Source organism: Mustela lutreola, chromosome 13 (genome assembly GCF_030435805.1).
Source record: "Mustela lutreola isolate mMusLut2 chromosome 13, mMusLut2.pri, whole genome shotgun sequence".
Taxonomy (NCBI): Eukaryota; Metazoa; Chordata; class Mammalia; order Carnivora; family Mustelidae; genus Mustela; species Mustela lutreola.
In genome coordinates, this window is record NC_081302.1 from 86539124 (window position 1) to 86551392 (window position 12269).

Below are 12269 nucleotides of genomic sequence, written 5' to 3' on the forward strand. Positions count from 1 at the left end.
AAACCTAACAAGTAAACTGTAAGTCTAGAAATAAAAATACCTTGCTATATAAAATGTTAATGTTATTATTTATGATGAATTCCCCATTTACATTAAGTATTTATGGCATATTGCAATGTGAAAACATATCTATAATAGGCTAGTTATATTTTAAAAATATTAAGAAACAGTAGCACTGGGAAACTGGAGAGGGCTATTTATTGAAATTAAGCTTAAAATCCAGCTCTGAGTTTCCTGTAAAAAGGCAAAATGGAGGAAATGTTATAATGTCAAATAAAAGGAAAAAAATTATCTGCTGAGAGAATCCTTTTCTGGCAGTGAATTCTATTAGCACTTTATAATTTACATTTCTATATTCAAACAACATTATATCTAATGTTATAAAAGGCCATATAACATATGGCCTTTTCACTAAGTTTAAAGATATGAAACATTAATTGAATCTTAGTGCAACTGAAGTCTTTTTTAGGATGTTTATAAAGCATGATATATTGCTTTCTCAACAAATAATTGATAATTCTCTATACTTTCTTAACGTATCAGACACATAGAACTGTACTAAAGACTTGAAGTATAAGGCACTATATGACATTTTATCCAGAACTTGTTTTTCTATAATTTAGATTTTTATAGAAAAATAGCTCACTTACTTCTTTCAATATCTCTTCAGAATGCTCAAAAGTACAATACTTATGGTATGCCATAAAATAAGAAAGTGACATTCCATCAAAATAGAGATGAATAGATAATTTCTCCCATGGGTTTTCAGGTAATTCCTATTTAAGTTCAACAAACAAGATTATTACTATAAAAATAAAGTCTGTTTGAAGATTAAAATTTTAGGATAGACAAATATGAAATTAGATTTCTAATGACCACAGTATTACCAGTTTGGCTAGCTGCTCATTTCTTAAAATTTTCTTCCTAGTATTTTGGCAGGTTATAAAACAGCAATTCTACTACCATGGTTTCTTTGAAATATGCTTACATGTCCATAAGGTAGAGAGTTTTCTAGTTATTTATAAAAAAATTACAGTAAGGCAATGAATTAGGTACTAGAAGGAAGGTATAGATGAATTTAAGAGATGCCTCACTTTACAAAACTCACAGTGTTGAATACAAGTTGACAAGCCATAGTCTGTGGACCAAATCTGGCCTGCCACATGTTTTTGTATGGTGTGTGAGCTAAAAAGGATCTTTACATTTTTAAATGGTTTGAGGACAAAATAAAAAAATAATATTCTATTGCATTCATAAATAAAGTGATATTGGAACAGAAAAAAAATTGCATCACCTTTAGATGATACTAATAATTTATACTAAGTAGAAGGAGAAAGAAAAGATAGTCCAGAGGTAAAGAAATGAAGTTCTGTTAAAAATCCAGAAATGGCAAGAATCAGAAAAAATTCATGACTGTTTAGAAGGAGTTATGAGAATAGTTTTAAAATTCTTAAGTCCACTTAACATTTACTAGGTACTGAACATGTACATAACTTAGGTACCATACACTTGGTACCACCTTAGGCCTACTGTCTCTACTGAGTTACTGTAATTGCCTTCAGCAGATCTTCCTGCTCCCTATCTTTTTCACTCTCCAGTAGCTCCACTACTACACTTAGTGTAGCAGACTGGAAATACTAGAATGCAAGGGTAGGTCATGTCACTCCTTTGATCAAATCCTCAAGTGGCTGCCTGGGTCAGCTTGAGAGCTAAAACTTTCACAAATCTCCCCCATCTCCAACTCTTCTCTGTCTTGCTCCTTCTGCTCCAGCCCTAGTGCCTGGAGCTCTCCGCACTGTTCTCTGGAGAGCTGCATGGTTTGTCCTCTCACCATTTTAAAGTCTTTACTTATCTCTCATTTTTTGCGGTGAGGTCTTCCCTGACCACTGTATTTAAAATGTTACCCTCTCCCGGGCCCACCCTCCCCAACAGCCTTTCCTTTTTTATTTTCTTCCTAGCACTTACCACGATCTAATATACCTTATATGTTATGTTTTTAATTTTGTTTCCCACCACTAAAACGGAAACTCCTTAAAGGCAGAAATTTGGCTCTTCAGTTCATTGTTGTACCTCCAGGCTAAGAACAGAGCTCAGCTGATACTCAGTATTTCTTAGTAGTATATAAGAGACACAGGAGCAAGTCTGGGTAAGTTCAAGTATGGCAGTAAGGGCTGCAGGGCATGCGTGTTCACGCTTTCTGACATTTTAAGCAGCCTTGGGGATACTACAAATTGCTCTCCTGTGTTAAGCTAAGCAGCAAAGAAAGCTACCTTGATAAACTAAAAAATTTCAACTGCCATGACTTTCCACAGAGGCTATAGGTAACCAGATAGGGGCTCGTGGTACTAATATCAGCAACAATAAAGCTGCTCTACTGTTTTATGTAAGTGGGTCTGTGGTTCTTGGTAAGTCCTTATCATAATTACACCTTTCATACAGAAATACTTTCCTTACAGTTTTGTACCTTACTACTGGAATCCTCAAACACAGCTGCAGATTAAACTTATCACCTCACTACTCAGAAAATGCCAATAGGGCTCCAATGATTGACTTTTTTGGTGTTTATTTATTTTTTATTGTGTTATGTTAGTCACCATACAATACATCACTAGTTCTTGATGTAGTGTGCCAATGGTTGACTTTTACCTCTCTTAAATCCTATTCACCTTCATAAAAACTTTTCCTTCATAAAACCCCTATTAATCTAGCCGTTATAATTCTCCTATTGTTATATTCTATTATTCTAGCAACTACTTCCTCAATGTGCCATGCCCAGTTCTGTCTCTCTGTGTTTACTTGTGCATTCCGTTTCCCTGGTCAGGAGAATTTTCCATCTTTTCTTACCATCTCTGAATTCCTATCACACTTAATCTTTTTTTTTTTTAACTTAATTTTACTTTTTCAGTGTTCCAAGATTCATTGTTTATGCATCACACCCAGTGCTCCATGCAATACGTGCCCTCCTTAATACCCACCACCAAGCTCACCTATCCCACTAACCCCCTCCCCTCCAAAACCCTCAGTTTTGTTTCTCAGAGTCCACAGTCTCTCATGGTTTGTCTCCCCCTCCAATTTCCCCCAATTCACTTTTCCTTTCCTTCTCCTAATGTCCTCCGTGTTATTCCTTATGCTCCACAAGTAAGTGAAACCATATAACTGACTCTCTGCTTGACTTATTTCAATCAGCATAATGTCCTCCAGTCCCGTCCATGCTGATACAAAAGTTGGGTATTCATCCTTTCTCATGGAGGCATAATATTCCATTGTATATATGGACCACATCTTTGTCCATTTGTCTGTTGAAGGGAATCTTGGCTGTTTCCACACACTTAACTCTTTTTATCACTTGGCTCTTGGCATGTTACTTTGTAGTGTGTAATTTTAAGATTTTTGTCCCATATCTGGTTGTTTCACTAACTAGATAAGTTCTTTGAGAGCAGGAATTACCTGCACCTAACACAGTGCTACATACACGGTAATATCCTGAAAACTACATGTGCTTATAAGCAATTCCAGTTCTTTGATGCTGCTCCCTGTTGCTGATAAAGAATCTTTCAGACTTTAGTATTTATGGAAGTTCTCAGGAACTTGCTCAAAATTAGGTTTATTTAAAACAAGCCTAGAAACCCAACTAGTAACTTTTCATATTAATGAATAAATTATATTCACACAGGAACATGGCTTGTCATAAAAATATCCCTCAAATTATGTTACTGATAATACTTTATAGCAAATAATTTAAATCCACAATATATGCTGTAAATATACATTACCATAATGTGAATTTCCACCTCTCTCTTTGAAAGCAGTTCCTGAAGGAGTTCTATTGCATCTGGTTGCCACACATTCCCAACCTATTTGGGATTAATAAACTCAGATTCTTTCACACTTTCAAAAAATAGGACAGAGCAGAAGGCAGATAAAGAAATACAAAAGTAGCCATACCCAGGTTAACAGTAATTAATAGTATAAAATAAACAAGTAGTTTTAAGAGAATATCATGGGTATATGATAAAAATGATCTGAAGAAACTAATAATTTGCCTGGGGTTCCACAATAGTTTTCTCCTGAAGCATTTAATGCTTTAAAAATGTAAACCTACTGGTATGTGCTTTGGTGAGTGCTGTGAAGTGTGTAAACCTGGTGATTCACAGACCTGTACCCCTGGGGATAAAAATATATGTTTATAAAAAATAAAAAATTAAACAAAAACAAAAACAAAAACAAAAAAAACCAAAGCATCACAAAACTTTTTTTTTTTAAGCACCAATATGTCAACATGGTGCTTTCCTAATGCCTATGATATGTATTTATTAAGGGGCAGGGACTGTTGTGTTTTTATGTTAAGAGGTTTACATAGCAAAGAATTGGGGCCTCCTGCCAGAAGCCACTGAGGAGTCTCAACCTGCCAATGCCATGAAAGCTATCTGGAGGTGGCTCCTCTATTCCAGTGAACCCTTAGATGCCTGAACCTCTAGTGGATATTCATTGCAGCAGCACTAGGGATCCTGAGCCACAGAAATTTTATGAGGGAAGGTAAGTTTATTGTTAACTTAGTCCACTAAATTTTAGCTCAATTTGTTATGAAGCAAGAGATAATTAAAATGCCATTCCTTTTATCTGATTTTCAGCTTCCCATCTGTTACGATTTTATTTGATGAAGAAATAGCTATATTTTAACAATCTTACACTTTCCCATCTATGAAGAGATTAGGTTTCCTCACTTACTATATGATTTTTTATATCCTTCAGTACGATTTTGTAGTGCTCTTCATAAAGGCTTTAGTTGTCTTATTAAACTTATTTCTAAGTATTTTATTTTTTTGCTGCAACTGAAAGGGATATCATCTTACATTCTAATTTCCAGAAAATTATTGTTAATAAAAAAGACAGTATTTAAGATTAATCATCCCACAAATTACAATTTACTCACAGGTTTGGTATTATAGAGCTGACATGGAATACAAAACTGGGGTGTATCAGGGTATAGTAAAATAGGGTAAAGATGACATTGTGGAATTTTCTCAGTAAATCCATGATCCAAATATTGTACCTGAAACAGGATAAATAAAATTTATAATTTAAATTTACTATTAAAAACTAGGGGCCAGAAAGGTCTGAAATACCAGACATTCTAGAAAAATATCTAAATCTGGATTTGAATAATCTCCAGCAAAAAAACCCCACAGAACTCCCTCATCCCATAATGTATGTATTAAATTTCATCGTCAGAAGTTTCTTTATGCATAAACTGAAGTTTTTTTTTAAAGAGAGTCTTATTAGATTTATACATTCCTTAAGAATTTCTTTTTGAAGACAATTTAATTTTGTTTCTCCAAGTATTTTAGAAGCACTGATTTACATTTAATAAAGGAATAAATTGGGAGCGCCTGGGTGGCTCAGTGGGTTAAGCCTCTGCCTTCCGCTCGGGTCATGATCCCAGGGTCCTGGGATCGAGTCCCGCATCGGGCTCTCTGCTTGGCAGACAGCCTGCTTCTTCCTTTCTCTCTTTCAGCCTGCCTTGCTGCCTACTTGTGATCTCTGTATGTCAAATAAATGAATAAAATCTTTAAAAAAAATAAAGGAATAAATTGGTTTATTTTCTTGTTGAATTTTAAGAGTCTTTTGTACACTTTGGAGAATAGTCCTTTACCAGATGTATCTTTTGCAAATATTTTCCTCCAGTGTGTGGCTTGTCTTCTCATTCTTTTGAGGCTGGCTATAACAGAGGGGACGTTTTTAATTTAAATGAAGTCCAGCTTATCTTTTATTTCTTTTGTGGGACATGTCTTTGGTGCTATATCTAAAAAGTCATTACCATACCCAAGGTCACTGAGAGTTCCTCTGCTATCTTCTAGGAGTTTTATAGTTTCGTGTTTTACATTTAGGTGTGTGATCCATTTTGAGTTCATTTTTGTGAAGGGTGTAAGAGTGTAAAAGTCTAGATCCATGTGGATGTCCACTTGTTCCACCAGCATTTGTTGATAAGACCATCTTTGCCTAGTTGTATTGCCTTTACTTCTTTATCAAAGATGAGTTGACTACATTTACATGGGTCTATTTCCAGGCTCTCTATTCCATTCCATTGATCTATTTGTTGTTTTTCTAATACCAGATTGTCTCCATTACTATAATTTTATATTAAGTCTTGCAGTCAGGTGGCATTAGTCCTCTGACTTTGTTATTTTCCTTTAATATTTTGTTGACTCTTCTGGGTCTTTTGCCCCTTTATATAAGCTTTAAAATCAATTTGTTTGATATCCACAAAATAACCTGCTATGATTTTGATTGGGATTGTATTGAATCTACAAATCATGTTGGGAAGAACTGAAATTTTGACAATAGTGAGTCTTCCAATTCATGAACATGGAATATCCCTCTACTCATTTTGATTTTATTCATCAGAGTTTTGTAGTTTTCCTCATACAGATTTTCTGTTACAGTTATACATAAGTATTTTGTTTTTAGGATTGCTAATGTAAATAGTGTTGTATTAATTTCAGTTTCTATGTGTTCACTGCTGATCTACAGGAAATTGATACTTTTGTATGTTAACCTTATATCCTTATATATATTATAGCAACCTTGCTATAATTGCTTATAGTTCAGGAATTTTGTTGATTCTTTTGCCTTTTTTAGATAAACATGTCATCTGTGAACCAAGTTTTATTTCTCCCTACCCAATCTGTTTATCTTTTATTTTCTTTTATCTTATTGCATTACCTAGTATTCCTCATATAATGTTGAAAAGGAGTTGTAAGAGGGAACATTCTTGTCTTGCTCCTGACCTCAGGGGGAAAGTCTTGAGGTTCTCACCATTAAGTATGATGTTAGCTATAGGTTTTCATTGTCAGTTTTTATCAAGAAGAAAGTTCCCCTCTGCTCCTATTACAGTTGTGTTTTTTTTTTTTTTTTTTAGCATCAGTGGGTATTGGATCCTCTCAAAAGCAGCTACATCTACTGATATGATCATATGATTTTTCGATTTTAGCCTGTTAATGTGTAGATTACATTAACTGATTTTCAAATGTTGAATCAGCCTTGAATACCTGGGATAACTTCCATCTGGTCATGACATATATATAATTATTTTTATGCATCGTGGGTTTGATTTACTAATATTTTGTTGAGGATTTTTGCATGTATATTCCTAAGATACTGGTGTGTAACCTTCTTTTCTTATAATGTCATTGCCTGGTTTTGGTATTACAGTAATGCTGGCCTCATAGAATGAATAAGGAAGTCTTTCCTAGTCTTCTATCCCCTGAAAGAGACTGTAAAGAAGATGTAAAGTATCTTCCCTAAATATTTGGTTGAATTCACCAATGAAACCATATGGGCCATGTGTTCTTGTTTTAGAAGGTTATTAATTACTGACTCAGTTTCTTCATCAGATATAGGCCTATTCAGATTTTCTATTTCTTTTTGTGTGAGTTTTGGCAGATTGTATCATTTAAGGAATTTGTCCAGTTCATCTAGGTTATTAAATCTGTAGGCACAAAGCTATTCATAGTATTCCTTATCTTTTGATGTGCTTACAATTTGTTGATATCTCCTTTCATTTCTGATATTAATAATTTGTGTCCCCGTTTTCTTAGCCTACCTGGAAGCTTATTCATCTTTTCAATGAAATGACTTTCAATCTCATAGCTTTTCTTTTTTGATTTCCTGTTTTCAATTTTATTGATTCCCACTCAAGTTATTTTTTTTCCAGTTTACTATGGATTTAATTTTTCTAAGGTAGAAATTTGGAAAATTGATTTTCCTTTTTTACTGTATTATGTAAGTCACCATACATCATTAGTTTTGGATGTACTGTTCCAAGATTCATTGTTTACATATAAAACTCAGTGCTCCACGCAATACTTGCCTTCTTTAATATCTCCCACCAGGATTATCCATTCCCCACCTTCCTTCCCTCAGTTTGTTTCTCGGGGTCCACAGTCTCTCATGGTTCATCTCCCCCTCAGATATCTCCCAATTCACTTTTCTTTTCCTTCTCCTAATGTCTTCCATGTTATTCCTTATGTTCTACAAGTGAAACCATATGATAATTGACGTTCTCTGCTTGAGTTATTTCACTCAGCATAATCTCCTCCAGTCCCATCCATGTTGATGCAAAAGCTGGGTAGTCATCCTTTCTGATGGCTGAGTAATATTCCATTGTATATATAGACCACATCTTCTTTATCCATTTGTCTATTGAAGGGCATCTTGGCTCTTTCCATAGTTTAGCAATTGTGGACACTGCTGCTATGAATATTATTGAGGTACCTATGGCCCTTCTCTTTACTACATCTGTATCTTTGGGGTAAATACCCAGTAGTGCAATTTCAGGGTTATAGGGTACCTCTATTTTTAATTTTTTGAGGAATCTCCACACTGTTTTCTAAAGTGGCTACACCAACTTGCTTTCCCACCAACTGTGTAAGAGGGTTCCCCTTTCTCCACATCCTCTCCAACATTTTTGTTTCTTGCCTTGTTAATTTTTGCCATTCTAACTGGTGTAAGGTGATATCTCAATGTGTGTGTTTTTTTTTAAAGATTTTATTTATTTGACAGAGATCACAAGTAGGCAGAGAGACAGGCAGAGAGAGGGGGGAAGCAGGTTCCCTGCTCAGCAGAGAGCCCGATGTGGGGCTCGATCCCAGGACCCTGGGATCATGACCTGAGTTGAAGGCAGAGTCTTTAACCCACTGAGCCACCCAGGCGCCCTTCTCAATGTGGTTTTGATTTGAATTTCCCTGATGGCTAATAATGGAACAATTTTCACGTGTCTGCTAGCCATTTGTATGTCTTCACTGGAGAAGTTATCTGTTCATATCTTCTGCCCATTTTTTGACTTCTGTTTTTTGGGTGTTGAGTTTGAGTTCTTTATGTATCTTGGATATCAGCCCTTTGTAGTGTCATTTGCAAATATCTTCTCCCATTCCTTGTGTTGCCGCTTTGTTTTGTTGACTGCTTCCTTTGCTGTGCAGAAGCTTATCTTGATGAAGTCCCAAAAGTTTTCACTTCTGTTTCCCTTGTCTTTGGAGATGTATCTTGAAAGAAATTGCTGTGGCTAATGTTGAAGTGGTTACTGCTTATATTCTCCTCTAGGATTTTGTTTTTAAGATTTTATTTATTTGACAAACAGAGGTCACAAGTAGGCAGAGAGGCAGGCAGAGAGAGAGAGAGAGGAGGAGGAGGCAGGCTCCCTGCTGAGCAGAGAGCCCTATGCAGGGCTCGTTCCCAGGACCCGGAGATCATGACCTGAGCAGAAGGCAGAGGTTTTAACCTACTGAGCCACCCAGGTGCCCCTCCTCCTCTAGGATTTTGATGGATTCTTATCTCATATTGAGGTCTTTCATCCATTTTGAGTTTATCTTTGTGCATGGTGTAAGAGAATGGTCGAGTTTCATTCTTCTGTACATAGCTGCCCAACTTTCCCAGCACCATTTATTGAAGAAACTGTCTTTTTTCTCCTGGGTATTTTTTTCCTGCTTTGTTGAAGATTATTTGACCACAGAGTTGAGAGTCCATATCGGGCTCTCTACTCTGTTCCACTGGTCTATGTGTCTGTTTTTATGCCAGTACCATGCTGTCTTTGTGATAACAGCTTTGTAATAAAGCTTAAAAGTCAGGCAACGTGATGCCTCCAGCTCTTTCTTTTTCAATATTTCCTTGGTGATTCAGGGTCTTTTTTCTGGTTCTATACAAATTTTAGGATTGTTTGTTCCAGCACTTTGAAAAATGATGATATTTTGATCAGGATGGCACTGAAAATATAGATTGCTCTGGATTTAATCTTTGTTCTTTTCTAATCTATTCATTCAATGCTATGAATTTTCCTCTTATCACTGGTTTCAGTGCATCTCATAAATTTTGACATTTCATTTGAGGTGGTGAAGGGCAGAGAGAGAATTTTAAGCAGGTTCCATACTGAGTGCAGAGCCTGATGCAGGGCTTGATCTCATGACCCTGAGATCATGACCTGAGCTGAAATCAAGAGATGGACACTTAACTGTCTGAGCAACCCAGGTGCCCCTCATAAATCTGATAAGTGCTTTCATTTTCGTTTACTTCAAAATATCTCTAAATTTCTCTTAAGATTTCCTCCTTGACCCATGTGTTATTTAGAAGTTTGTTGTTAAATCTCTATGTATTTTGGGATTTTCCAGGTATCCTTCTGTTACTGATTTCCTGTTTAATTCCATTCTGGTCTGAGAGCAGACACTGTTTGATTTCTACCCTTTTAAATTTAAGGTTTGTTTTATGGCTCAAAATGTGGTATATCTTGGTAAATGTTCAATGTGAGCTTGAGAAGAATGTGTATTCTGCTCTTGTTTGATGATGCCAATTACATTCAGTCAATTGATGGTTTTTTTGAGTTCAACTACGTCCTTGCTGATTTTCTGCTTTTTGGACCTATTTCTGATAGAGGAGTGTTGAAGTCCACAACTATGATAGTAGGTACACCTATTTTTCTTTGTAATTCTATCAGTTTTTTCCTGGTGTAGGTTCACTCTCTGTTGTTAGGCACATACACATTAAAGATTATAATGTCTTCTTGGAGAACTGACCTCTTTGTCATTATGTAACACTCTTCCTTATCACTGATAATTTTCCTGCTTTGAAATCTACTCTACAATTATTATAACTACTCCTGCATTCTTTTGATTAGTGTTGACATAGAATATTTTTCTCTACTTATTTTTAATTGATATGTGTCTTACACTTAAAGTGAGTTTCTTATGGACAACATATAGTAATTTGGTGCATTTAAGCCATTGATCTTCAAATTGATTACTGATATGGCTGGATTAATATCCAACATATTTGTTACTGTTTTCTATTTGTTGCTTTTGTTTTCCACCATCCTTCTGTCTCTTGTGGTTTAAACTGAGCATTTTATATGATTGCATTTTCTGTTTGTGTTTGTTTAAAAAGTGTATCGATTATAGTTTTTAAAAAGCATTAAATCAAAAACTAATGACGTGTTACATGCTTGTTAACTAAACTTATATTTACAAAAAAGAAAGTTGCATACCCCCCTTTTTTCCACAAGGGGGGAAAAAGCATTTTTTAGTGGTTTCCATTCAGTTTGCTATTATAATGAATTATTATTATTATTAAACATTTTCATGAACCCAAGGATACTTTCAAATAACATTATGTCATTTTACAGGTATTATGAGTACCATATAATAATAATCTTAATTACTCTCTTCCATTCATTGTACCATTGTCATTGATTATATTTATATTTAAGCATGCTTAAATATAAATATAAATATAAGCTGTATCTATGCATATGGTATATGTATATAGTATATACATATGTAGTTGAATACATTGCTCCTATTACTTTGAACTATTATGCTACATCAATTAAGAATAAGAAAGCTACAAGTTTTATTATTTATTTATTTATATTTTAGAGAGAAAGCACAAGCAGAGAAGAGTAAAGGAAGGTGGAGAGAGAAAATCTTAAGTACGCTGTGCACTTAGTATAGAGCCTGACGTGAAGCTCAATATCATGACTCTGAGATCTTGACCTGAGCTGAAATTTAAAATCAGACACTTAACTGAATGAGCCACCCAGGCACCCCACTACAAGTTTTATTTTATCTTCACTATTCCTTCTTCAGTTCTCTTTATGTAGATCTGAGTTTCTGACCTTTATTATTTTCTTTTTAAAGAATTTTTTAAAATATTTCTTGCAAGGCAGGTCTACTACAAGCTCAACTTTTGTTTCTCATTCAGTTTGAAGGGTAACTTCATAGGGTACAGAATTATAGGTTGGTGGGGTGTTTATCTCAAGATTTTAAATATTTCAATCCACTTTCTTCTTTATATGGGTTCTGAGGAGAAGTTGGATGTAATTCTTATCTTTGTTCCTCTATAGGTGAGGTGCTTTTATCCCCTCTAGTTTATTTCAGGAGTTTTTTCCTTTGATTTTCTATAGTTTGAAGTGATATGCCTAGGTGTATTTTTTTGTTTGTTTTGTTTTTGTTATTGCATTTATCTTAGTTGGTATTCTTTTAGCTCCTGGATCTGTGGTTGAGTGACATTAATTTGGGGGAAATTCTCCGTCATAATTGTTTCAATTACTTCTTTATTTCTTTATTCTCCCACAGTCCTTGGGTATTTGGTTCTGTTTTCTTCACTTTTCAATTTTAGAGGTCTCTGTTGATATACATATCATCTGTGTCCAGTCTACAATAAGCCCATCAAATGCAATCTTCATTTTTCTTTATATAATTTCAATCTCTACTTTCTTTTTTCTC

At 34.9% G+C, this 12269-nt stretch overlaps 1 protein-coding gene across 1 annotated transcript in view; it reads right to left on the minus strand.

Annotated features, from left to right (window-relative positions):
• The window catches only part of RNF17 (ring finger protein 17), a 170128-nt gene that overhangs the window by 31633 nt on the left and 126226 nt on the right, over nt 1-12269 (minus strand). The window contains exons 27-29 of the mRNA XM_059144058.1: nt 4934-5053; nt 3774-3854; nt 651-776 (exon numbers count right to left, since the gene is read on the minus strand). Of these exons, the coding sequence (XP_059000041.1) occupies nt 651-776; nt 3774-3854; nt 4934-5053 (327 nt within the window). The remainder of the gene's footprint in view (nt 1-650; nt 777-3773; nt 3855-4933; nt 5054-12269) is intronic.